The following is a 27,398-nucleotide window of genomic DNA, read 5'->3' on the forward strand; positions in this document are numbered from 1 at the left end:
CCGGACGTTACTTTTCTGGTCTCCGTCTCTCTTTCCATTGTTATTTCTCTTTTTCTCCATTCTGCTCTCCCTCTCCCCCTCTCGGTCTTTCTCTCTCACCTACATCGCTCTCTCTCCCTCCCTCCATATCTCTATCCCTGTCTCTTCTCCATCGGTGTCTTCTATCGCTCGATCATCTCCTTTCTGTCTCTTTCACTCCCTCTCTCTTTCTGTCACTATCTCCATCGCTTGCTCTCTTTCTCCATCTCTCTCTCTCCCATTAACCCTTTGTTAGGGACACAGGGTTCTGTATAACCGTCAGAATTATCACCACTCTTGCGTTATGTTGCCTCAGATACCCTCACCGGACAGGGAGCGTGATGAGGATTTTATCGTGAAGTCATTGTTGTGATAAAAGAATAGGCTATATTGAGTGCTTTATGCATGGTAAGGTTTGTGCTATTACTTAAAGTTGACATATTATCAAGTATACCATTACTGGAATCACTTATGAGATGCTAAGTCACATCTACTACACATACTGTACTTCAATGTATTTATCTCTCGAAGTATGCATATGAGAAAATACATTTGTCATTGTATTTACCAAGTATGCATGTAAAGGTAAATGCAACATTTGTCAATGTATTTGTCATGTATGCCTGGATAAGAAAATACCAACACCTGTTTGATTCGAATTTTCTTTATAGGTTGAATATAACTTCCTCAAATACATAGTATTTTTTTTACAAATATTGTAAGAAAATGAAAACACTGTTAACATCAACTTTCTTTCCATTTAATAAATATGATTGTAAATGCATAAAACAATTACACACAGCACATTTAAGGTCAAAACAAAAAACATTGTTCACCTAAACTTTTGTATTTTTATATAAAAGCTTTACAGTAATAAAACTCTGTCTACAAAAATAATCTCACTAACTCTATGGGGGAAGAGAGCAAAGTTATAGCTTAGGGATGAACAAAATCAAGTCCTTGTGAAGTGTGAGTGTCTGCTGGTTTCCTTTTAATGCCTTCACACATCTGGATAATGTCCTAAAATGGACACCATACTGCTGGTTTCACTGGTAGAAATCAGACCTTGTTTCAGATGTTAAACAAGGTTTTACGGTGTCCATATTAGAACTGCTTAAGAAACAAGACATTCAGGCTGTTGAGAACTGGACATGCCCGTTTCTTACTCTAGCTAGTCTGTCGTTCGTACACAGCCCAGCCCACACCTTGGATTCCTGTCCTGTGACATCACAGTATGTTATAACATCCTGTCCTGTGACATCACAATATGTCTGAACATCCCGGCCCAGAGTTTCCCTATCACTTGCCAGCAGAGCTTCCGGGAAGGTCCACCTGTCTGCCTCCATATGTGAACCTGAAGGATTCAAAGGCAGAAGGTGCTTAACTTGAGCCAGTATGGGCCGGTGGATTCGTTCTCAGCTGAATATTGCCTAAGGGGTGGTTCTGAGAGCTCCGCCATTGTTCTATAGGTCAAAATACTTATATGGAGCACAAAAGCTTGTTATTCGAAGACTTATGTTAAAGAGACCATTCACTCAGAAAAGTCTCTTAAATCCTTTAATGTGATGATAATCAGGAGTAAATATAGGGTCATATTGCTAGAGTTTCCTGCTGCTCTGATGGAGTTATATATTCTGTAGTTCAACCAGTCATTTGTTAAAACATTAGCCAAAAGCTGTTACAATGTCATAGTTTTTGATATACATAAAATAGCAACTTTATAGTATTCTTTCTGAGGAAATGCTTATGTTCTTGTCGACTTGTAAATAAAAAATAAAACAAAATAAACAGAAGATTAAATTAGGTTTGTTATTTAAAATAGTACTAGCATGCAGCCTCAAATATACATGTTTAAACCGGAGGATGGGCTGTATTTTTTTATATTTATATATCTAAGAAGCTTTGTTATGAAACACTATTGGAAGATTGCAATGTAACAATGAGTTAGTTCAGTCCATATCTATGTGAAAATACCTCTTATTTCTAGGTCATAGACATGAACATTGTCCTGTTTCTTTCTCGATTTACAGTACACCAGTCAAAAGTTTGGACACACCTACTCATTCAAGGGTTTTTCTTTATTTTTACTATTTTCTACATTGTGGAATAATAAAACTATGAAAAACTACAAAACTATGAAATAACACGTGGAATCATGTGGTAACCAAAAAAAGTGTTAAACTCAAAATATATTATATATTTGAGATTCTTCAAAGTAGCAACCCTTTGCCTTGATGACAGCTTTGAACACTCTTGGCATTCTCACACCCAGATTCATGAGGTAGTCACCTGGAAATAATTTCAATTAACAGGTGTGCCTTGTTAAAAGTTCATTTGTAGAATTTCTTTCCTTTCCTTCTTTCCTGAGTTTGAGCCAATCAGTTGTGTTGTGACAAAGGTAGGGGTTGTATACAGAAGATTGGTAAAAGACCAAGTCCATATTATGGCAAGAACAACTCAAATAAGCAAAGAGAAACGACAGTCCATCATTACTTTAAGACCTGAAGGTCAGTCAATGCGGAACATTTCCAGAACTTTGAAAGTTTCTTCAAGTGCAGTCTCAAAAACCATCATGAAACTGGCTCTCATGAGGACCGCCACAGGAAAGGAAGACCCAGAGTTACTTCTGCTGCAGAGGATAAGTTCATTCGAGTTACCAGCCTCAGAAATTGCAGCCCAAATAAATGCTTCAGAGTTCAAGTAGCAGACACATCTCAACATCAACTGTTCAGAGGAGACTGTGAATCAGGCCTTCGTGGTTAAATTTCTGCAAAGAAACCACTACTAAACGACACCAATAAGAAGAGACTTGCTTGAGCCAAGAGACATGAGCAATGGACATCAGACCGGTGGAAATCTGTTCTTTGGTCTGATTAATCCAAATTTGAGATTTTTGTTCATACCGCCATGTCTTTGTGAGACGCAGAGTAGGTGAACGGATGATCTCCACATGTGTGGTTCCCACCGTGAAGCATGGAGGTGGTGGTGTGATGGTGCTTTGCTGGTGACACTCTGTCTGTGATTTATTTAGAATTCAAGGCATACTTAACCAACATGGCTACTACAGCATTCTGCAGCGATACACCATCCAATCTGGTTTGCGCTTAGTGGGACTATCATTTGTTTTTCAACAGGTCAATGACCCAAAACACACCTCCAGGCTGTGTAAGGGCTATTTGACCAAGAAAGAGAGTGATGGAGTGCCTCATCAGATGACCTGGTCTCCATAATCACTCGACCTCAACCCAATTGAGATGGTTTGGAATGAGTTGGACCGCAGAGTGAAGGAAAAGCAGCCATAAAGTGCTTAGCATATGTGGGAACTCCTTCAAGACTGTTGGAAAAGCATTCCAGGTGAAGCTGGTTGAGAGAATGCCAAGAGCGCAAAGCTGTCATCAAGGCAAAGGATGGCTACTTTGAAGAATCTCAAATATAAAATACATTGATTTGTTTAACACTTTTTTGGTTACATGATTGTATAATAATATTGAAGACATCAATACTATGTAGAAAATAGTAAAAAATTAAGAAAAACCCTTGAATGAGTAGGTGTGTCCAAACTTGACTGGTACTGTACATTCTAGGTTGTGTGTTGGTGGGTGGGTGTTCGTGTGTGTGTATACAATATGTATGCTACATAGTTCAAGTCACTTGGAATATTTTAGCATCACTGTCCAGCTACAGTAGAATAATGGTTATATGAAGATTCCAGAAACATAACAATTTTCCCTCTATAATTGTCTTTATGGAATGACAATAAGGGTCTTCTGAAATACCATAACCATCAACCAAACAATCACGTCTGTCAGAACAACACTTCGGGGTTCGACTGCGTCCAACCCTGCTTCTCAAAACAAGTTAACCATCCATGTACCCTACCATCTGCACTCTACTTCCTTTGGTTCTTGAAAGGGGGTACAATACGCGACAGAGATGGAGAACACGGGGCCGAGACTGGGTGACATTAGCCTAAATGTGTCACCAACCTTAACCAGCATTGAGCTTGACTGGCTGCATTAACTAAATTCCCGACTAGACTTGCAGTTCTGTTCTGTTCTCCCTATTTCAATGCCCTGGTGTGTCTTACCATAAAAGGCAGTCCACTCTTTTTTCGCTCTGAACGCTCCACTAGATATTTCATCTTAAAGTAGCTGTTTTTCATTTTAACTTTCGCAACCTCCAGTTAACTTCGGGAAAAAAGGTTACTTTGAGAGGATATTGACTGATTTTGATGCCTCCGAAATAACTGTCTTCTGCCCATTTCTCTTCTATGAAATCAGGTGTAACTAATGCATGGTGTCAGAGGGAACTGAAAACTTAATGAATCTACATTGGTTTATCTTGAAGTCCCTACCATGGTAGCAGGCTAGCACCATGTTTCTCAGGCAAGCTATTACATTGGGAAAAAAAGTGTCATACAACTAGTGTTTCTCGTTAAATATAGCTCATAGTGTAGAGATTAACAGAAAAGTTCAATAAAATCACCAAATCGAGACAACCAAACCCTGTATCTGTCTTCGAATTATTACATTGTAAGCAAAAACAAAACATTTTAGTACAAAAGTGTATTGTGCCATAATCAGCTTTTCGTGAGACAGTGATCGGAACGGAAACAAAATGGTTGTATTAATAATTGATATCGTTTTTCAGTTTGCAATTTGTTATTAAAATACACAAATATCACAGACATTCATGATTTACAAAATAAACGTGATTTTAAATTCAATTATATACTTTAAAGTATGTTCTTATGAATAAATAGTGTACCACCTCTGTTAGCGACACGCAGTAGCGAAAAAGGATGTAAGACACTCACAGTAAGCGAACCAAAAGAGTGCTGTTTTTTTTGTGTATTTTTTCTTTAGATCATGCTGGCTTTCCATTTGTAGTTATGTACTTGACTTTGTATAAATACATTTCATCAAAAATTATTTTTTATTGGATAGACATACATTATGAAAAAAACAAAAACCTGTATACAGTTTCTTCTGGTTTTCACAGAGCACAGTAAGTGTCAGCAAAGTCAGTAAAGTCCAACATGCACAGGTATGAAGCTCAAAACCATTGTGTCCGCTCAAATTATTCAAAAAGTCCATGACACWGAATGGAGTCGCTGTTTTTTCGGAGTTGTCCAGAGTTCTTAAACGTTGATGTACGTGGGGAGTTCCGTTGAGAACTTGACATGTGCGTGAGGTTTGATGCATCCTTTAAAAGGAGAAAATGATGGGAGACAGAGACATGAGGAAAGATGTCAGAAGACATTCCAGTCAGTATGAGTTAAGTCACATTTCTCCACAATGAATGAGGCTCTTGCTCAAACCTAGAGTGGAATGGGGCTATCAATTTATTAATCAAAACCTCAGTGAAAGTCTCTTATGTGAATGACAAGAGATTATCTTCATGGCAACCGATATAGTATGTGAAAGCGATGGAACAAAATGTAATTATGTGACAAGAAATTGCAGTCAAAGTGAAATAAAATTTGTAGTACTAGACTTAGTAACTACAGTAAAAAAATAAAAAATAAAGAATTTAAATAAAAGTGGCTTATTTATTCACCGATGGGCCGTGTGTTCAACTCTGCGTCCATAAGCTCCGGAGAAGTCACCAGCTCCCTCGGAGTGTTCGAGGACACCAGGGTGCTTTCCGTCGGACTTACTGGACTCGGGATCATTTCTTGTTCTTTTTCGTTCTGCATCTGCGCATAGACGTTGAGGCCTGGGATCTTCCTTGAGGAAAGATTTACAATGAGACGGGGGATAAAGAAATTTGCCAGACTAATAAAATGGGAGAGGGATTGCCTGCCTCGGGGACCAAATAATTCTGATGCTCCTCTTTACAACCCAATAATGTGTAGCTGCACCCAGGAGATATACCCAGTTGACTTAAATGCTTTGTTTCGATGCCTTCCGGCCTTATGTAATTTTGTATATATTTGTATGTAAAATAGGATTATACTGTATGCTTTTGGAAGGCAGAGGGTCTGGGCAGAGGAGTTGTAGTCGTTGTTTGTGTGTGTCTGTAAGTTGCTGTTCATATGTGTATGTTGTATTTGATTCAAAAAAAGGGAACACAAAAAATACAATATTATAAAAAAAGGCAATTAGACATTCTACTGTATAAACACATTTATGTTCTAAGACCTATGTGTTGTTTGGCTTTCGCTCTTTCTCTCCCTCTTCTGTTTCTCTCTATAGATCTCGTCTCATTGACCCCTACTGCCCTTTCACACAGAACTGTACCAAGGTGGACGGAAATAATTTAACATTTCAGAAAGGTCAACTAGCAAAGCTCAAAGGGCTAAATATTGATAATGCCTGAAGGCTGACTGGCATTTCATTTGCGGACAGAGAAAATGCCTCGACAAAAGGATTCTAAGAAAGTTGAAAGAGATAAGCCATTTCTCCCTTGAAACTGAAAGTTTTCACATAGACGTTTGATAGACAGTATTTTTGTTAAATGCCAAATGTCTAGACACTCAGTAACTCCCATTTGGTTAGTAATTTTCCCCAATGTCCTTTCTGATGTATAACCATAATTATAATGTAGCTCATAGCTCACAATTGGTGTCAGAAGTGGGATTAGACCCTAGTCGAACAGTGAGATCATAGATCACTCCTCAGTGTCCTAGCCAATTCAAAATGTTTCGTCAACACTCAGGAACTTTCCCACTTGGTTAGTAACATTCTCCCAACGTCCTGGCAACTTACAACCAGATATGGGTTATAGAGATCATCTCTACAGTATATCATGAGCACTGTACCTTTTGAATTTGTAGACGACAAATATCGCCAAACCCAGAACCACAACCGACAGCAGCATCAGCATGGCCGAGCCGCTGTGGTTCTCACTCGTGTCCACTAGGGGCGCTGTAGAGGTGGGAGACAAGAGTCACACAGTACAGTATACATTCAATTCCAAACAGTTTCCATAGAGAACAAGTAAATCATGCGTTTAAGAAGTCAACATGAAAAGTGACACCTACTAATTAATAAAATACAAAACATAACAATAAAATAATTTATAAAAAAATATAAAATTGTATTGTGATTACGTTTTTGATACGGTAAGTATTTATTGACTTCTCTTACTCTTTATCTTATAAGCCCCTAGGACAGTAGCAGCATCCCCAAAAGGAAGAGGCACACATACTTGTAACGATGCTCACTCTCTGAATGTCTCTGTGTAGCTACATGATGGGAGCCAATCAGACAACAGGGTTGGGGGGGTGTTAGTCGCTGGGCAGGAAATAGACCCCCTGGGCCTGTATTCACAAAGAGTCTTAGTGCAGGAGTGCTGATCTAAGATCAGGTCCTTCCTTTCCATATAATCTTATTTGTTATGATCTAAAATGCAAAACTGATCCTAGATCAGCAGTCCTATTTTGAGACACTTTTTGAATACGGGCCCTGGCTCTCTATTTCTATCTAGAACTATCTCTATCCATCTATATAGTCATTAAAACGACCCAGTTATCCTCAATACACCGAGCAAACACAAACAAAATGTAGGTATTTGTATTCGAAGAGATGCAGACACTTACCTGCTGACAAATGTGCAGCGTATACTGTGACCTGGACCCCAGGCCGAAGGGTGAACTGGACCAGGTTTTGGTTGAGGGCGCTAAGCAGGATTTCAGAGAGCTAGAGAGGGAGAGACAAACACAACAACAAAAAACATTAATTTCAAGTATATGCGCATCAATTTACATAATAATTAGAGTATTACGATTTCTAAATCAACTTATTGGAGCTTTTTATATCAGAGATATGTGAGAGTAAATTTACATTTAGCGTCTTATCCAGAGCAATTAGGGTTAATTGCCTTGCTCAAGGGCACACAATGTTGTCCTGTCACCGACAACGATGAGACAGCCTATAGGGAGGAGGTCAGAGACCTGGCAGTGGGGTGCCAGGACAACTACCAATCCCTCAATGTTTTAAACATTTTTTATTTAACCTTTATTTAACCAGGTAGGCTAGTTGAGAACAAGTTCTCATTTACAACTGCGACCTGGCCAAGATAAAGCAAAGCAGTGCGACACAAACAACACAGAGTTACACATGGAATAAACAAGCATACAGTCAATAACACAATAGAAAAAAGAAAGTATATATACAGTGTGTGCAAATAGCGTGAGGAGGTAAGACAATAAATAGGCCATAGTAGCGAAGTAATTACAATTTAGCAAATTAACACTGGAGTGACAGATGTGCAGATGATGATGTGCAAGTAGAAATACTGCGGTGCAAAAGAGCAGAAAAGTAATTAAAAACAATATGGGGATGAGGTAGGTAGATTGGATGGGCTATTTACAGATGGGCTATGTACAGCTGCAGCGACCGGTTAGCTGCTCAGATAGCTGATGTTTAAAGTTAGTGAGGGAAATATATTGCTCATATATTTGTGAGCAAGACAAAAGGAGCTGATCGTGGACAACAGGAAAACGCGGGCCGAACAGGCCCCCGTTAACATCGGCGGGGCTGTAGTGGAGCGGGTCGAGAGTTAAGTTCCTTGGTGCCCACATCACCAACAAACTATCACCAACAAACACACCAAGACAGGGCACGACAAAACCTTTTCCCCCTCAGGAGACTGAAAAGATTTGGCATGGGTCCCCAGATCCTCAAAAAGTTATATAGCTGCACCATCGAGAGCATCCTAACACGTTGCATTAGTTCCTTGTATTACAACTGCTCGGCATCTGACCGTAAACCGCTACAGAGGGTAGTGCGTACGGCCTAGTACATCACTGGGGCCAAGCTTCCTGCCATCCAGGACCTATATACTAGGCGTGTCAGAGAAAATCCCAAAACATTGTCAGAGATTCAAGTCACCCAAGTCAAAGACTGTTTTCTCTGCTACCACGCGGCTAGCGTTACCAGAGCACCAAGTCTAAGACCAAAAGGCTCCTTAACAGCTTCTACCCCCAAGCCATAAGACTGCTGAACAATTAATCAAATGGCCACCGGACTATTTACATTGACCCCCCCTCCATTTGTTTTTACACTGCTTCTACTTGCTGTTTATTATCTATGCATAGTCACTCTATCTACATGTACAAATTACCTTAGACTAACCCACTGTATCGTTATTAGCCTCATTATTGTTATTTTGTGTTACTTTTATTATTTTGTACTTTAGTMTATTTGGTAAATATTTTCTTAACTCTTTCTTGAAATGCATTCATTGATGGTTAAGGGCTTGTAAGTAAGCATTTCACGGTAAGGTGTACCTACACTTGTTGTATTCGGCGCATGTGACTGATTAACAGATGTTCACTTAGTCGGATCGGCGATTCAAACCAGCAACCATTCGGTTACTGTCCCAACGCTCTTGACCGCTGGTCTATAGATCAACACTAAATCAACTCCAACTGTATCGAAACTGCATAAATCATCTCAATACACTTCACCATACAGTATAAGAGACATCTAGCAGTATCATTAAATAGTATAACTAGTATACCTACTCTAGTCATATTATTGGTTCGTTTCAGAACGAGTTTCTTCTCATGCATACCATGCCGAGGCAGATCTTTCCACCACATACTTACTGATACCCACCACGACTCACTGATACTACACACCCCCACGGCTCACTGCACGCTCCCTCCACCCAGAAACCCATTTAAAGTGAAATATCTATGGATGAATCCATGCAGGTTCTCGCCACTTTAATACATAATGCAGGGCCTATTTGATGAAAAACCTTGCTTTTACTACGGTTTTTAGAGCGACAAGTAACCTTCTGCACAGAGAACGTGCAGTTTGGACATAAATCAGACATATCACCCTGACCTTGAGGCTACAGCTGGAATACAGTGTTCCATTTCATGATGCTTCCAATTTAGTCCGGACATAGTCCCCTGAACTATACCGTCCATGTGATATCAAATCACACAAATGATGATTTGTACCATTATAAATCTAAACTGTAACACATTATGTCAGATATGTCATTTAACAAAGTTGTATCCTTTTTACTTTGCATTCAGGCCAAAGACTAAAACAGAGAATATATATGCAGGTCATGCATAGAAAGACCCCGGCTAAACAAATTCCCTTTTCCCTGCGGAATCCATCTTATTTCTTTGCTCGGCTTCATTAATTTTATCTGCCTCATTTACCAAATTAATTGTGATATGAGTAGTTTCTCCCAGTCCTTCACATTCCTTCCCGCTTTTATATTTCTTACCAAGTTTAAAATTAGACTATAGCTATGAATAATTACTTTTTCCTCACTGTGTATCGGGGTCACTAAATCTATTATACATTCTAATAAGCACAACCGCACATTACACTTTCAAGATGCAAACCTTGAATAAAGATGTATTGCTGGGGCCTGAGTGAGAAGGGTCTTGCCATAGCCAGGCAGATTTGAGAGGGGGGTGGGATACAATTCATTTCTTCCTGGTTCTATTTTACTCACATCTTTTTAATGATCATCCATGATCTATTATATGGGCCTTGGAGCTAATTCAGTACATTTTGATACCTGCTGGTGATTCTGTGGCCAGTTTCAGCAGATACACTATCTTTGTCTGGGTTTATTCCTGTGAAAGACTGCAACCCCCGCCCTCTCACATAGAGAGGACTCGGGGTATTCTACAGTAAAGTTGTCCACAGTGATGGCTTTTAAAAGCTTGTCACACTTATTGATGAGGCTAGTTGATATTCTGCAGAGTGTGTGTGTGTGTGCGTGCGCGCGTGTGTGTGTAAGCCCATGTGGACAATATTGACATCTACTGGAGAAAATATGAAGCCTTAAAAGCCATACAAATACGTTGCAATTCTGTTTTCAGACCATGTAGCAGTATAGACCAACACAGCTATGTGTTAGTGAAGAATGTTAGAAAAGGGAATATTTCTAAGCCTACTCATGTTTAGTTCAGTGGAAACTTCTAAATTATGCCAAATGGAATAACAAGAAAATCAACAGATGGCGAACATGAAGGTGCAAGAAAACAAGTGCTTAGCTGTCAAACCCAAACATCCAACAAGCAGAGTAATATCCCCCTAAAATATAGCTCCAAATGTCATTCAGTGATAAGTATTTGTCAAATTAACACATAAAAAGTATGCTCCTACTCCCACTCAAACATCTGGCATGAATCAATATAGGAACTTAATGTATTCAATTTTATGGTTTACTTATGGAAATTATGAAAACCTAGTTGTCAGATACCCATTTTGCTAATAGTTAACTGACAGGTAACACTGACAGATATGCTTTTTTCACCTGTTACAAGCGTGAATAAACCTTTATATCATGTATTTTGAATAAGGCTAAAGCCTATAATATGTTATGTCTATGTTTCAACTCACAGAAAACGCCTGTAATTTAATCAATCATACCTGGTCTAAATGAGCTGAGTTCTTCTCTGGCTTGCCCTCCGTTAACTCTTTGTCTGGCAGGAGGAAAAACTCTGCTGCCGTGGGCAACCCTGGTAGGACGGTGACAAGGAGCAGCTCCGGGCTCACCCCTGTGGCCTAGAGAAAGATGAGGAGGAGGGAGAGAAAGAAGAGAGAGATGAGAAGGGAGAGGGGTAGGATGGGGAGTTGGGAGAGGAAGGGGAAAAGAGGAAGCGGGAGATGGAGAGAGAGACGAGGAAGATGGAAGAAGAGGAGGGAGATGGAGAGGGAGAGGAAGATGAAGATGGAGAGGAGGAAGAAGAGGGAGATGGAGAGGGAGAGGAGGAATAGGAAGATGGAGGAAGAAGAGGAAAGGGAGGAAGAACAGAAAGAGGACCAGACTGGATTGCTTTTCATGTCACTAAGCACATCAACTTGGAAAGCAGTGGCATCGAAAAATAGGAATTGTCTGTATGATCATAATTAGTGTGACTGTGATACATTGCTGTGAAACTCACTGTGATGCATTATTACTAACATCAATGAGACTTAGATCTGAAATTATTATACTACTCAGGTCCTGAGCTGTTTGTATCAAATATGGTTTGATTTCCGTTCTCAAATATACTGAAGAGTATGAGCAATTCAATACATTTTGTGGATACTACAATGTCTATCCAACATGTCATGTGTGGATTTGAAGTACATTATACAGTTGAAGTCGGAAGTTTACATACACTTAGGTTGGAGTCATTAAAACTTGTTTTTCAACCACTCCACAAATTTCTTGTTAACAAACTATCGTTTTGGCAAGTCGATTAGGACATCTACTTTAATTTTTCCAAGTAATTTTTCCAACAATTGTTTACAGACAGATTATTTCACTAAAAATTCACTGTATCACAATTCCAGTGGGTCAGAAGTTTACATACACTAAGTTGACTGTGCCTTTAAACAGCTTGGAACATTCCAGAAAATGATGTCACGGCTTTAGAAGCTTCTGATAAGCTAATTGGCATAATTTGAGTCAATTCGATGGGTACCTGTGGATGTATTTCAAGGCCTACCTTCAAACTCAGTGCCTCTTTGCTTGACATCATGGGAAAATCAAAAGAAATCAGCCAAGACCTGAGAAAACAAATTGTAGACCTCCACAAGTCTGGTTCATCCTTTGGAGCAATTTCCAAATGCCTGAAGGTACCATGTTCATCTGTACAAACAATAGTACGCAAGTATAAACAACATGGGACCACGCAGCCGACATACCGCTCAGGAAGGAGACGTGTTCTGTCTCCGAGAGATGAGCGTCTTTTTGTGCGAAAAGTGCAAATCAATCCCAGAACAACAGAGGCCGCTCCTCTGGTCTGATGAAACAAAACTAGAACTGTTTGGCCATAATGACCGTCGTTATGTTTGGAGGATTAAAGGGGAGACTTGCAAGCCGAAGAACACCATCCCAACCGTGAAGCACGGGGGTGGCAGCATCATGTTGTGGGGGTGCTTTGCTGGTGCACTTCACAAAATAGATGGCATCATGAAGCAGGAAAGTTATGTGGATAGATTGAAGCAACATCTCAAGACATCAGTCAGGAAGTTAAAGCTTGGTCGCAAATGGGCCTTCCAAATGGACAATGACCCCAAGCATACTTCCAAAGTTGTGGAAAATGGCTTAAGGACAACAAAGTCAATGTATTGGAGTGGCCATCACAAAGCCCTGACCTCAATCCTATAGAACATTTGTGGGCAGAACTGAAAAGGCATGTGTGAGCAAGGAGGCCTACAAACCTGACTCCATTACACCAGCTCTGTCAGGAGGAATGGGCCAAAATTCACCCAATTTATTGTGGGAAGCTTATGGAAGGCTACCCGAAATGTTTGACCCAAGTTAAAGAACTTAAAGGCAATGCTACCAAATACTAATTGAGTGTATGTAAACTTCTGACCCACTGGGAATGTGATTAAAGAAATGAAAGCTGAAATAAATCTCTACTATTATTCTGACATTTCACATTCTTAAAATCAAGTGGTGATCCTAACTGACCTAAGACAGGGACTTTTTTACTAGGATTAAATGTCAGGAATTGTGAAAAACTGAGTTTAAATGTATTTGGCTAAGGTTTATGTAAACATTCCGACTTCAAACTGTATATACAAAAGTATGTGGACACCCCTTCAAATTAGTGGACTAGGCTATTTCAGCCACACTTGTTGCTGACAGGTGTATAAAATTGAGCATACAGCAATGCAATCTCCATAAACAAGCAATGGCAGTAGAACGGCCTTTCTGAAAAGCTCAGTGACTTTCAACGTGGCACCGTCATAGGATCCCACCTTTCCTACAAGTCAGTTCGTCAAATTTCTGCCCTGCTAGAGCTGCCCCGGTCAACTGTAAGTGCTGTTATTGTTAAGTGGAAACATCTAGGAGCAACAACGGCTCAGCCGCGAAGTGGTAGGCCACACAAGCTCACAGAACAGGACCCGCGAGTGCTGAAGCACGTAGCTCACTACCGAGTTCAAAACTGCCTCTGGAAGCAACGTCAGCACAAGAACTGTTTGTCAGGAGCATCATGAAATGGGTTTCCATGGCCGAGCAGCCGCACACAAGCCTAAGATCACCATTCGCAATGCCAAGCGTCGGCTGGAGTGGTGTAAAGCTTGCTGCCATTGGACTCGTTACTGTCCCAACACAGTGGAAAAGCGTTCTCTGGAGTGATGAATCACACTTCACCATCTGGCAATCCGACAGACGACTCCGGGTTTGGTGGATGCCAGGAGAATGCTACGTGCCAAAATGCATAGTGCCAACTCTAAAGTTTGGTGGAGGAGGAATAATGGTCCAGGGCTGTTTTTCATGGTTCGGGCTAGGCCCCTTAGTTCCAGAGAAGGGAAAACGTAATGCTAGAGCATACAATGACATTCTAGACAATTCTGTGCTTCCAACTTTGTGGCAACAGTTTGGGAAAGGCCTTTTCCTGTTTCAGCATGACAATGCCTACGTGCACAAAGCGAGGTCCATATAGAAATGGTTTGTCGATGTGAAAGAACTTGACTGGCCTGCACAGAGCCCTGACCTCAACCACGTCGAACACCTTTGGGATGAATTGGAACGCCGACTGTGAGCCAGGCCTAATCGTCCAACATCAGTGCCCGATCTGTGAGAGAAAAATTACGTATTTACCTGCTTTGATTTAATATTAATAGTTAACAATTATATGCTTAACAAATAGTAAGAGATTTTCATAACTACTAATGCTGTGCTTTTGTAAAGGGATGGTTCTCCTCTAGCTCCCTGCAGCTGGTCTGTGTTTACTCAAGGACATGGGGTGACCTGAGATAGAGATAGCCTGGACAGAGTAGAGCAAACCCCTATTTGTCCTAATCATCTTTGTTTCTGAGAAACTAAGCCAGGTAGGGGTAAACAACACCCGGTGCACATAACCACAAGATGGACCCAAGGTGGCTTATGATGCCCCAATCTGCATGGGAGGGGTGGAACCAGCCATGACTAAGCATTTTTAGGTCTGCTATATGGGGCCTCTGTTTTTTTTTAAGTATTGTTGAGCTCTCGGTCCAACGATCAAGAGTGTGAGGTCAACCAGCTTCATTATTGCAATAATTAATTGATATTAAATAAAGATGATTGTTTGAAGAAATGACAAAGTCTCTCTCACTTGGTTAGAATTTCCACCATAGACCTCACTAATGCTCTTGTGGCTGAATGGAAGCAAGTCCCCGCAGCAATGTTCCTACATCTAGTGGATAGCCTTCCCAGAAGAGTGGAGGCTGTTATAGCAGCAAAGGGGGGACCAACTCCACATTAATCCCCACGATTTTGGAATGTGACGTTCGGAGAGAAGGTGTCCACATACATTCATGCAGTGCATGTCCCTCACACTGACGGTTGATTAAATTCGGAGCTACAGTCCAGCTGGGCCTAAATTCACTAAACCATGACAATCAGACAGTGAGATTTATTTGTACATGTATGGCCTCCACAAATACGACCCTGAACTCACAGGCGACCAGCAATTCCATAGTTCAATGTGACAAGGAAGGGAGTGCAACAGCAATTTAGAATTTACTTGAAGTAATTTTCCCTTGCCAGTTATCATAAAATGTGGATTCATCTCAGTCACGACCTGAGGTCACAGGGAATGTATTGTAAAGTGGGCCACAGACTAAAAACATTGAAACAAAATATAAACGCTAAAGTGTTGATAAACAAAGCGTTTCATGAGCTGAAAAAAAAAAAATCCCAGACATTTTCCATATGCACAAAAAGCTTATTTCTCTCAAATGTTGTGTACACATTTGTTTACATCCCTGTTAGTGCTCCTTGCCACAATAATCCATCCACCTGACAGGTGTGCAATTGGCATGCTGACTGCAGGAAAGTCCACCAGAGCTGTTGCCAGATAATTTTCATATCTCTACCAGAAGCTGCCTCCATTAGAGATTTTGGCAGTACGTCCAACTGGCCTCACGTAGACCACATGTAACCACGACAGCCCAGGACTACCACACCTGGCTTCTTTACCTGCGGGATCGTTTGAGGTGGGGGGGGGGGGGTATTTGTGATTGGCTGAGCCTGGCTCCCCACCCATGGCTGTGCCGCTGCCCAGTCATGTGAAATCCATAGAATAGGGCCTAATGAATTCATTTGAATTGACTGATTTCCTTATATGAACTGTAACTCAGTAAAATCGTTGAAATTGTTGCATGTTGCGTTTATATTTCTGCTCGGTATATACTCTGTGTGTGTGAGTGTACGTATGTAACATACAGTTAGATACAAGGACCACTCACTTTGACCATGGAGTTCTTGATGACTCTGCTGACGTCCAGTCTCCATTCGGCCACGTCGGGGTTGTGGTCGTCCAGGTTAGATGAGAAGGCTAGTAGATGTGACCTGAAATATTCTGCACAGAGAAACAACTATATGACGATCAGCTGATGGCGATGCTTTTCTATTTCTGCCCTATTGTCTGAAATAATGAATGTGTCAAATGAATGAGTAGTTAACAATTACTTTTAAAAATAGCTACTTTAAAATCATACTTACTAGCCAACCTCCAGTGCATTAAAATCTACAAAGTCACCTAGAAACCAACCTCTAGCAGTATACATGGCTGTCTGGCTGTTTACAATACAAAACAAACAAAAAAACAGCTCACTGCTCACCGTGGACAGCGATGGTTTTCCGGTCCTGCAGGATGGCGTTCCCAGCGGACACCTGCACGGTGACAGTGTTGACGCCTTCCCGGGAGAACGTGCACGCCACGCTCCCTTCCAGGGTGATTATCGGCTGCAAAGAGAAAGAGAAAGAAAGAGAGAAAGAGAGAGCGAGCGAGAAAAGGGAAGAGCGAGAGAGCAAGGAGGTTCCCATGGGAGGCCCTTATCAACCTTGTTAACATCTCACACAGGCACTATTTACACTACAGAGGTGTCAGCCGGGAGGCAGGCAGGCAGCCACAGACATAAACACAACCCACATCGCCCCCCAAGGAACCATGATCGCAGCTGTGCTACATAGAACTGTCCGGGGAGAGTTCCATGAGACACCAGCAGTTCTCTCTGTCGTTACTTGGATCTCCATTTGTTCTTGAAATGGCTCTGACATGCTAATTCTGGATAATTTCCTCATGTACTAGAGTAGCTAGCAGCTGCATTAGTAGCTAAACTCATTGCCCAACCAAAAAAAACAAATTCTGAATTAAGTCAGACAAATACTGCTCTAATTTGTAAATCTGGCACAAATCTTTCTTCACGTCACTTTATCTTACAGTGTGAAGGATGAGCATACAATAAAACTACAAGTCCCAGCAGTATTGAAGTATCTTATCTTACCTCAGTGTTATTTCCGAACCACCAGATGTAGGTGACTGTTCCCACTTGGCTAGGCCACAGCACAGCGGTGAGGTTGACTTCCTTACTCTTCACCGCCACAAAGGGAGCGGAGAGATGGATATACTCCAGCTGACCTAATCAGTCACAAAAATACACGACAGTGAACCCACTGAGACTGACTCCACAACATGTTGGGGCCTCTTATGAAATGGATGAAGTTGCATTCAAAATGATCTGCCCTAAAAAATGGATCACAGTGAACTGACTGAATCCACAAAGTAAGTTTGTAGCCCCTTATGATATGAAATGAAGGCACAAAAAATACATATTACAGTGAACCGATTGACTCCTTAAAGTTTTCTGGCCTCAAATTAAATAAAGGTAAGCAGAAATCTTCAGAGTATCCGTCTATGGGCCCCTTATGAATTGAAGGCACATAAAAAAAAGTGAGCTGCATTCAGAGGATCTGGTCCATTCTGGGACGTTGTGGTCGCCATCTGTGTGTTATTTTTCATCCCTGGCACTCCTGGGTCCTGGCTGGTCCCATTTGTAACGGCTGGCACATCAAGATCGACAGATTGCAAGGTCCCACAGCTCCCTGATCAATAAGTCAACTACGTTACATCTGTCACCCATGAAACCACCAGTGGTGGTCAGCCCCATCATCACAGAGAAGACGGGAATGACTTGCATGTTAGAGTTAGAGTGGGGGTACCCTGAAGGGGTATTATATAGAGAAAAGGGCTTCGGCTTGACTGGAATTGTAATGGATTTAGGCTACCTTCATCTCCACTGATGTCGGATCATGACATGCATATTACACAAACAGATAACAAATATAACGTTCTATGCCAGTGTTTCCCAAACCTGGTCCTCGAGGTACCCCCAACAGTATATATTTTTATTGTAACCTTGGACAAGCACAGCTGATTCAACTTGTCAACTAATCATCAAGCCCTCAATGAGTTGAATGAGGTGTGCTTGTCCAGGACTACAATACAAATGTGTACTGTTGGGTGTACTCCAGGACCAGGGTTGGGAAACACTGTTCTACGCAAGTAAAAGTCTGCAAAGGAACAATTTTGTCTGTAGATTACGGGCTACACTGACCTAAGGTAAGGTACGGGAAGAGATAAAACTACACTCACATGTTAAAGGTTGAAGACCAAACATGAAGTATGGCGGTTGAAGACCATGACTTGGTGAACCCACAGTGAGAGAGACAGACTCACATGTGACGTGGAGGTACAGCACCACGCTCTCCGACCCCAGGCTGTTCTCTCCTGTAGCGGTCACACGGTAGATCCCCACAGCCTTGTAGACGTGCTTGACCCCATCCTCTATGGAGCTCACGTTGGAGTAGGTCAGAGCGTGACCGTCCCCGAAGTCCACCATGATGCTGGTCCTGGCTCCGTCGCCCTATACAGGAGGTAACAGTCATCAACGATTGAAGAACGAGAACGGTATTCTTACAGTAGCTACTGTAGGTATGTTTGAAATAACATTTCCATGAACATGTTATTTGCTAACACTTTATATGAAGATGTAATGGCATAGTAATATAATAGAGAGTATTTTGTTGCTATTACAGAAGTGGAGAGTTGACATACATTTTACAATACTGAGTTAAAGTCAGCGCCCGGTCTGAATGAACAGGGAGCCAGTTACTGTTTTGCTCCTTAGGAAAAAAAACACTCACCTCTTCAAGAAACACCAGGAAGGTGACATTGGTGGCCAGCGTAGCTGTCAGCTTTCCTTCACTGGTGACGAGGTGCAGGCCTTTGGGGGCCTGGGTAGGACAGTGCTGCCTCCTGGCCGTGTACTCTGCTATCACGCCCGCTGTGCAGTTATTGGACACAACCTTCCTGTAGCTGAATGTACATAGGTCACAACTGCGGTTAGAGGCTTTGCTGATGGATACATGAGCATAGAGAAGGACGACCTTAGCAGGTTGGCAGGTTGGCTATTGAGAACACATTCTCTTACAATAAAGTCCTGTCATTTGAAATATCCTTATTCCAAGTGTACCTTCGCGGTCAGTTTTAATTAAATAGTGAATGAGTGTACATACAGATGTAGGAACTTAATTTGAGGCAGAAAATAACCTTTTACTGCAGTGGGCTAAATCAGGGTCACACGGTGTGATTCTTGGTAGTCTTAAACAAATCTACTTTGAAAAAAAGAGTATACAACTCACACACGTGGTTATGGGCTTAAAAAAAGAAGACCCATGTACACATGTCAGATATAGAGTTGAAATGTATTCAATTTTTAGTTTTCATCCCAAAATTACTCTTTATATACACATCACAGGAGACTGAACTATACCAAAACTGTTTGACATAGAAACACCGGATTTTAGATGTTTTTATGAAAAATATGAATAACATTCCTCCAAAAACAGCTATTTTGGTCATTGATGGCAAGAAAGGGCTACTGAACATTTTTGTAAGGTTTGATAATTTTTTTGTAAGGGAAAATGATAAACTTCAGAAGCCTTTTTAAACCTCAAATACACTACAAATTGTACATTTCCTGCATTGTAGGAAAGTTCTCCTTCAACAGGGTGATCAAATTAAGATCCAACATCTGTAAGAGGCTAATGAGAGTCCTGGGGAATATCTGCTTACCCAGTGCTGTTGATGAAAGTAGTCCCTGTGGTACAGCTTCTAGACATGGACGATGGGAGGAACCAAAAGGCGGGGGTGCACTTGCCGTCACTTCGCCTCTCGTAGCCATAGTCACTGTAATGTTTGGATCATACCAAAAATAAACAGTCGAGTGAAATGCTACACAGTAAACTTTTATAAGTGATTCAATTCCTGACTCATACTGGTGACCATGGAGTGAAAATAATTGAAGAATTTCACTGGCACTTATTGATTTGACAGAAATGTTGTAATAATATGATTGTATTTTTAGTTTTTCAAACCCAGCCAAAGTTGTTTATGCTACAATGATAGCATTAACACAGTCAAGTGAAATTCTACAAAGTTTGTTTTGATACATTTGATTTATGTGACAGACCCTCTTTGAGGGTTTGGGGTGGGACTCTGCACTGGGGCCTGAAAACACATCTCAAACAAACTGATTTGACAAAAACTCTATTTTATTTGTACATTTTTTAAACAGGTCTCTGGTTTGTTTGTCCTATCATTAAAAGGCAACGTTGCCAGCACGCGCGTCCTCAAAATGATAGGAACAAATTGGCCCAATTAGGCCGACATGCACAGAGATGCAGAAGTGTTGTGATAGTTAATGAACACTATTAAGCCCGATGATTAATTGTCTCTTACTAAAACTCATTCCAAGTTCACCGCCTCACTCAAGGGGCCCATGGATTTGGGAATTAACAAAAGCAACATTAATAATACTGATAGATAATTAAAAGAAATGGATTGTGAAGTTTGTAGCAAATATGCTTTGGAAATGCGTCGTTGATGAACAAAGTCACTGGCAAGAGCTGAAAAGCACACAAGCAGTGACAGAGTTGGTTTCTTAAACGTATGGTGACATTCAAGGAGAAACACACACACACACTTCCCTATCCCACTTCCTATCCCCATGCAAACTTGGATCCTGTCAACTCTCCTCTCTCTCTGCGCTTTTTCCTTCATTCTTCGACACACACACAGCTTGGAGTGGTGCAGTTGACTGCATTCCACTTAGCCGGGGAAGCCTCCAAGAGAATCCAGAAGCTAAGTCTCCTCTGCAATTCTAATCTGGAGTGAGCTTCACCATGACGGTGATCCCTTATCTTTTCATCCTTCGCTTCCAGGCTTCTTTTTTTCATCCTCCACTCCATATGCCAGTGGTATATTGATAGGGAGGCTTAGGCAGAAGTTGTAACGCTAGATGTGTTTGTGGTCGAGTAGTGTGTTGGAGTCTCTCCTCAAGTACCATCAGCCAGTTCCGGTTAGTTGATCTATTCCAGTACTATTCCATTCAAGTAAACCGTTAACTTGTGTAATGTTTACTATGTGTATTGTGTGCCAGTTTACTTACATTGTATTTACACTGTACCTACTTATGCATAATTTAGGGATACTTAATGTGAAGCGGGACCCATCTGTCTACTCACCACTCAAAGTCGGCCTCTGTGCAGTCGCAGGGCGCCGAGGTCATCGTGACCGAGTATGTCTTACCCATAACGCACCTGGCTATGGGCTTCAACTTCCTGTAGATTCTTTTCACTCCCATGATGCACGGCTCGCCCTGTGGATATATTTTCCGGTTTTAAAATGTATTTGGGAGAAAAGGGGTTGCTTTTGTTACATTTCACCCCATCGCCATACATCATTTACTGCGGTGCGGTGAACCATGCCTGTATCATACTGTGTGTGAAAAGGCATGCCGTTGCTTTTCCCTTTACATGGGCTTATTTTGCATCGCTGCCCACTGAGGCTCATGTTGTGTGGTGTGCTAGCGGTAAGCGATGCTAAACTTAAAACACTTCTCTCTCTCATGTATCCTAGACCCAAGCTGTTACAGCTCGCTTGACTTAGTTTCGGAAAAACATGTAGATTTTTCGTTTTGGTACATAGGGCCGTGCTGGATGAATCAAAATGTGTTTTTTTTAGGGGTAAAACAGTAGTTCTGCCATTCTCTCTCGTAGAGTCAGGTGGTTTAACAGGAGGCTAGAGGAGTGTACCATTCAGAGGCAGAGTTGGTGTCTCTCTCGTTTAAAAAAGCGATACCTACGTAGATTACATACATATGAATTTGGACTATGACAGCAAATACACTGAATGTGGAGTCAGGTGGTTTAACAGGAGGCTAGAGGAGTATACCCCTCAGAGGCAGAGTTAGTTCGCTCTCTCTCAACGTGATAACACAAATGGCCTGATTGTGGCTTTAAGACCATTTGGACACAATCTGCTATTTCAACACCTTACCCTGACACAGACTGTTGCTTTAAAAAATAAAATAAAAACACACACCACAGCCTTTCCTTTGGGCCAGTTCCCAATCTGTTCTTCAATGTTTACCTCAATAATTGAATTGGACTGTTGTCCACTTCCATGGCTATATGTTTTGATCGTTAGGGCCAGCCCAATCATATAGCTGTCTGAGTCAATTATGGTAGCTTGGTCAGAATAAATAAGCACTCTCCGTCTCATCCTTATGTTTCACTCTGGGTCTGTCTAGGCTTGAGGTGGAGCATTCGCTCTGGCTCAAACGTATGCCGTGTTTTATAAGGAGAGTTGTAGAGACATGCATATACATCAGCAAGAATTAGAGGGACTATGCCTAAGTGCTTTTGGGCCTGAGGGAGACGAACGCCCGGCACCTGTCCAGCGCACACTCAAGAGCTCAACGCAAAGCAGAGGGTGGAGGTAAGGGAGTGCTCAAGCAAGTACACCGCATGCCAAAACTGTTTTTCACTCTATCAAGGGTCTCGGTCTATCTAGACCTCTCTGTCAAGTAAATGATAAGAGATGGAGGTTTGTGGGAATGGCCCCAGAACACACATAGTAGCAGTTGGGGCAGCATGTAGCCTAGCGGTTAGGAGCGCTGAGCCAGTAACCAAGAGGGCGCTGGTTCGAATCCCCGAGACGACTAGGTGAAAAGAAATCTACCGAGTTTGAGCAAGGCACTTAACCTGGATAAGAGAGTCCGCTAAGTGACAAAAGAATGCATGTAGCAGGTTAAAGACGCATTATGCAGAAATTGCTCCGCTGTTTCCTGGTTGCTAAAATTCAAATAGTTTGCCTAATTTCAGTGTGTGACAAGTATAGTGTAGAGAATCATTGTAATATCTAAACCACTGTGAAATATATTTTCCGTAACCAAAACTGTTTGAAGCTGGTGTACAAAATTGTGTGACTCAAAAACAAAACTTATGAACAAGAAGCATAGAAGTAGGACACACAGAACAGATCTACCACTTCTTAGAATTGCGTTCAATGAGAATGACTGAAGTTGGTCGGGTCCAAAAAGTTACATATTGCAGCTCTAACGTGATAAAATTTTCCTGACGTTAGACATCTTTTCGAAGAAGTCAGAGTAAGTTACACGTTTTATCCCCATCTTAAATGTTTGGGTGACACTTCAAAATAGAGATAAGTGCAAGATATAAAGTGCTCACAACTTCTTGCAATGGAAGTTGTTTGGTCATAAAGCACAGAGTTGGGTTGTTAGTGTTCTACATGTCAGGAGCTATCCAAGGCTGAAATGACCAGGCTGAGGTAGGCCTGTGAAGCCAGTTCTTCTGCAGACAGAGTTATGTAGGTGCCATTACCCGGTTGTGTAGGTGCCATGTCTGGTAATCCCCCTCTGTACATCTCCGGTTGAAGATGGACCTGAAGTCAATCTTGACCAGCTGCCACTCGGACCGGTGACTGACGTGGCCAAAGATCCTGCAAACAGCAAAGACCCTTACAGCTGCAGCAGAAAAGGTACACTGGTATCTGGTTGTCAGTTAGCAAACAGTCTGGTTATAAGGACAGAAGGTGGCAGAGGGAAAAACACTAGTCAAACTAAGGAGTGTCGGGTCCGGCACCCTTAATAGGAAGTCCCTCAGTTGTCAGACCGAGGCGTCAGTCAAGACAAGAGACTTCTGAGCTGAATAAAATATACTTAGGAGTAGTTGGCTAGAGGAATGTAAAAGTGTGAAGTCAACATATTTTCTTTCTTGGACTTGGACGAACAGGACAGTTGTTACTAAAAGCTTCAGAGAAATGGCATTTGGCAACTAATGGAACGTATACTATGGAATCCAAATGAATCACTTTACAAGACGAGATATGTCTTAAATATGTGTATTTCCCCCAGATTCAACAAAAATGTCAGCCGAAATTCATGGTTATGACACCACAGCATTCACAAGTCTCAGAAAACATTCCTTCTCAGAGAAAATTGGGTGGGAGTTTAACTGGAATTGACCTCCTCTCTGCTAACCAAACACATTTATCACAATCAATCCATCAATTAATGGACTGAGGTGCTGGTCCATAACTCTCACTAACTGTAAAATCCTTATTAATTGATAAGAAAATGATAAATAATGAGGTGTCCATACACAGAGATGCAGAACAGCTGTACTAGGCTGTCAACGATCTCCTAACAGTATCATACCCCACAGTCATGTCTGTCTCAGCTGGTTCAGAGAAGTGTTATAGCACTCTGGGCCTACAGAGAGAAAATCATTGATCCTATAAATTCCTTCCATCTTCCCCGCTCTCTCTTTCCTTCCCTCCCATCATCTGTCTGTCTCTCCCCACATCTCTCTCTCGCCCCACTTCTGTCTTTCCCCCGCCCAGTCTCAGCAGCTGTGGCCTATCCTTCTGTTGCCGTGCCCGACCACAAAGTCAACTGTCTGTCCGTCACTCAGTTACGGTGATGACAGGTGTTAGGAAAACACTGATGTAAGGGCTACGGGAAGACCTTATGCAGCAGCCGTCAAAGTTTTACACCAAAAAGTGCAATACGAGCAGTATCATCTCATGTAGTATAGCTAAGTGGGTCATTCTAGAACGAAAGAAGTCACGGAAAAGACGGAAAACTTCATATGCCGTGTTTCTTAAAACTATTGAGTCAATGTTGCTACATAATGCAGAAAGAAGTTGTAGAGTCGTTCTTTCCTCTTCGGTCCTTCAGACATAGTCTATTTTATTTTTGATGATGTTCCTCGTGTTCTTCAAACGGAGTGCTCTGCTGTCGCCAGTCTCCCGACACCACTGATGTCTCTGTGACCATAATCCCGAGACAGATGGTTTTGATGTGAGGCTAAACCTTGAGAGGGATCTATTCCATTCATGTTAGGGAAAATGAGCAGTCAGCGCTGCCGTTACTACCAGGGGTTTGGATACGAGCAAAACTCCCACCCAACGTCAACACATCTAACATGGTTACGGTTCATTCAATCTCAATTCACTATGTTAACATATCAAACATGCTGTTTATCTGCAATCACATTTTACTGTGTGGTGTAGTGGTAGCGCTGCAGTCTATACGGACAACATACAGTACACTTCTGGGCCAACGTTTGAATCCTGCATCCACCCCTTTTGGGCTCGGAGTTTCCCATTACCGGTCTCCCTCGCATTCAAAATTGGGTAAATAAAGTTGACTTACGTCATGATGAGAGTCTCCTCCCCCGGCTCCCCTAGTAACCCGTCCACAAACAGGGGCGACATGGTGAAACTGTATTTATTCCACTGTCTCCCCTCGTCGAAACTCATCCTGTGAGAGGAACCATAGAAATACAGTATTTTAACAGTATTATAGTATTTTGTTCTGTATCTCTATGGGAGAGACCATAGCAATAGAATGAGAACTCCATTCTGTGTTTAACAGTATTATAGTATTTTCTGCTGTATCTCTATGGGAGAGACCATAGCAATAGAATGAGAACTCCATTCGTGTATTTAACAGTATTATTGTATTTTCTGCTGTATCTTTATGGTAGAAACCATAACAATATAATAATAACACATACCAGAACATATTACAGTGTACAATATTACAGTATTATAAGCATCTCTACGGGAGAAAACACAAATCTTCCCCAGTGTCTCATCAAACTAATACAAACTGAATTTAAATTATTCCACCATGACACAGGATATGAGCACTGCATTCTAAAGCCATTGAAAGGCAAGGCTTACATCACGTAACGAACAGGGAAAGGTGAAATTGAATGGCAATCGTCAAAGGAGGCGAATATCTCACGGCCTACTGGTTTGGAATTACACTAATAACTTCCTATGTTCTTAGACATACTCATTACACTATCAGGCTTATGGGAACGTGAGGATTGAGTCTTCCTCAGAGAGAGAGAGAGAGAAAGAGAGAGAGAGAGAGCGAGGAAAAGAGAGAGAGAGAGCGAGAGGAAAGAGAGAAAAAGAGAGAGAGAAAAAGAGAGAGAGAGAGAAAAAGAGAGAGAGAGATAGAAAAAGAGAGAGAGAAAAATAGAGAGAAAAAGAGAGAGAGAGAGAGAGAGAGAGAGAGAGAGAGAGAGGAAAAGAGATTGAAAGAGAGAGGAGAGAGAGAGAGAGAGTCGATGCAAACCATGCCAAATTCTATTTCTCTAATAGAGATTCACCATAGGTGTCGGATGGGGAGTGGAGTGTGTCTTATAGCCACCAGGGCCCCTCCTTGGTCCAGGTAGAGAACACTGTACTCCTCATCAAAGATCTGAAAGGCAAAAGGTATGAAGTATAAACTCATTATATGACTAGCGTTATTGATTACAAGACATTTTTGTTTTAGTAGTGGACTTTAATGTTGATGAAAGAGCAACCTAATGAATGAAAGTACACACACACACAGGCATGCAAACACATACACACACACCCACTACACACAACCCTGAGGTATAGTGGCTAATATAGAGTGTAGTGGTTTTTAAACAGCAGGGCTAGAATGGGCATACGCTCTCTTTTTTCTCTCTTCGTCGTGACTCACTTCCTTCTCTAGTTTTTGCCTCTTCTCTCTCTACTCTTTTCCCTCTAATTCGAATTTCGTCGCCATCTCTCTCTACTCTCTCTCTCTCTCTCGTTCTGTTTCGCCCTTTTCTCTCTCTCTCTCACTCTCGTCTCTTCATAACTCGTCTCTGCTTCTCTCTCATTCTCTCTCCCTTGTCTCCTTTGGCCTCTATCTTTGCTTCGCCTGGTAACTCGCCGCTCCCATCCCAGCCTTGTGCACGGTCTACAGATTTTATCCCTGATTCTCATCACATCCAGCTCTCTCTCTCCTTGCGTCTTTCTCGTCTCTCGCTCTGTCCTTATCTTCGATCGGAGAGGCTACTGTCTCGCTCTGCTCATTGTCTGTTTCTGTATTCTTCTGTCAATCGTTGTGTGGACAGTGCTCTTGTCTCTCTTCTCTTTACGTCTATCTCTCTCTCTCTCCATGCTCTCTCGTCTTCATCTCTCCGAGCTTCTCTCATCAGATCAGGTCAGGTTGCCTACGTTCTCTGAATCTCTCACATCGCGTTACTTACATCTTTCTCGTAGTGGGTCTGAGGAAGCATGGTCTAGGTGTTCTTTCTCTCTCTCCTGCTTAGAATCGTCTATGATACATTACAGCTCACATACCTCAAAATTGGCCTTATTTATTTATCTATTTCGCTGATGATGCCAGCCGGAATTCTTAGTGCACTACGCTTTACCTGCTTCATGTTTAAGGTCAAGGTATGTATTCAAAAACTATCCTAAATATTGACCTTGTTTATCTATT

General features: G+C 41.6%; 1 protein-coding gene across 1 annotated transcript in view; it reads right to left on the reverse strand.

The window, feature by feature from the left end:
* Positions 1-1,161: 1,161 nt before the first annotated feature.
* Positions 1,162-27,398, reverse strand: part of LOC111957030 (VPS10 domain-containing receptor SorCS1-like) — a 55,041-nt gene continuing 28,804 nt past the window's right edge. The window contains exons 10-24 of the mRNA XM_070447808.1: positions 26,266-26,439; positions 25,296-25,403; positions 23,461-23,578; positions 21,301-21,434; positions 19,850-19,963; positions 18,919-19,090; positions 18,452-18,638; positions 17,220-17,353; positions 16,554-16,677; positions 16,179-16,291; positions 11,376-11,510; positions 7,562-7,661; positions 6,782-6,887; positions 5,578-5,747; positions 1,162-5,223 (exon numbers count right to left, since the gene is read on the reverse strand). Of these exons, the coding sequence (XP_070303909.1) occupies positions 5,159-5,223; positions 5,578-5,747; positions 6,782-6,887; positions 7,562-7,661; positions 11,376-11,510; positions 16,179-16,291; positions 16,554-16,677; positions 17,220-17,353; positions 18,452-18,638; positions 18,919-19,090; positions 19,850-19,963; positions 21,301-21,434; positions 23,461-23,578; positions 25,296-25,403; positions 26,266-26,439 (1,954 nt within the window). The 3' untranslated portion in view covers positions 1,162-5,158. The remainder of the gene's footprint in view (positions 5,224-5,577; positions 5,748-6,781; positions 6,888-7,561; positions 7,662-11,375; positions 11,511-16,178; positions 16,292-16,553; positions 16,678-17,219; positions 17,354-18,451; positions 18,639-18,918; positions 19,091-19,849; positions 19,964-21,300; positions 21,435-23,460; positions 23,579-25,295; positions 25,404-26,265; positions 26,440-27,398) is intronic.

The sequence above is a fragment of the Salvelinus sp. IW2-2015 genome, linkage group LG1 (assembly GCF_002910315.2).
Source record: "Salvelinus sp. IW2-2015 linkage group LG1, ASM291031v2, whole genome shotgun sequence".
Classification (NCBI taxonomy): domain Eukaryota; kingdom Metazoa; phylum Chordata; class Actinopteri; order Salmoniformes; family Salmonidae; genus Salvelinus; species Salvelinus sp. IW2-2015.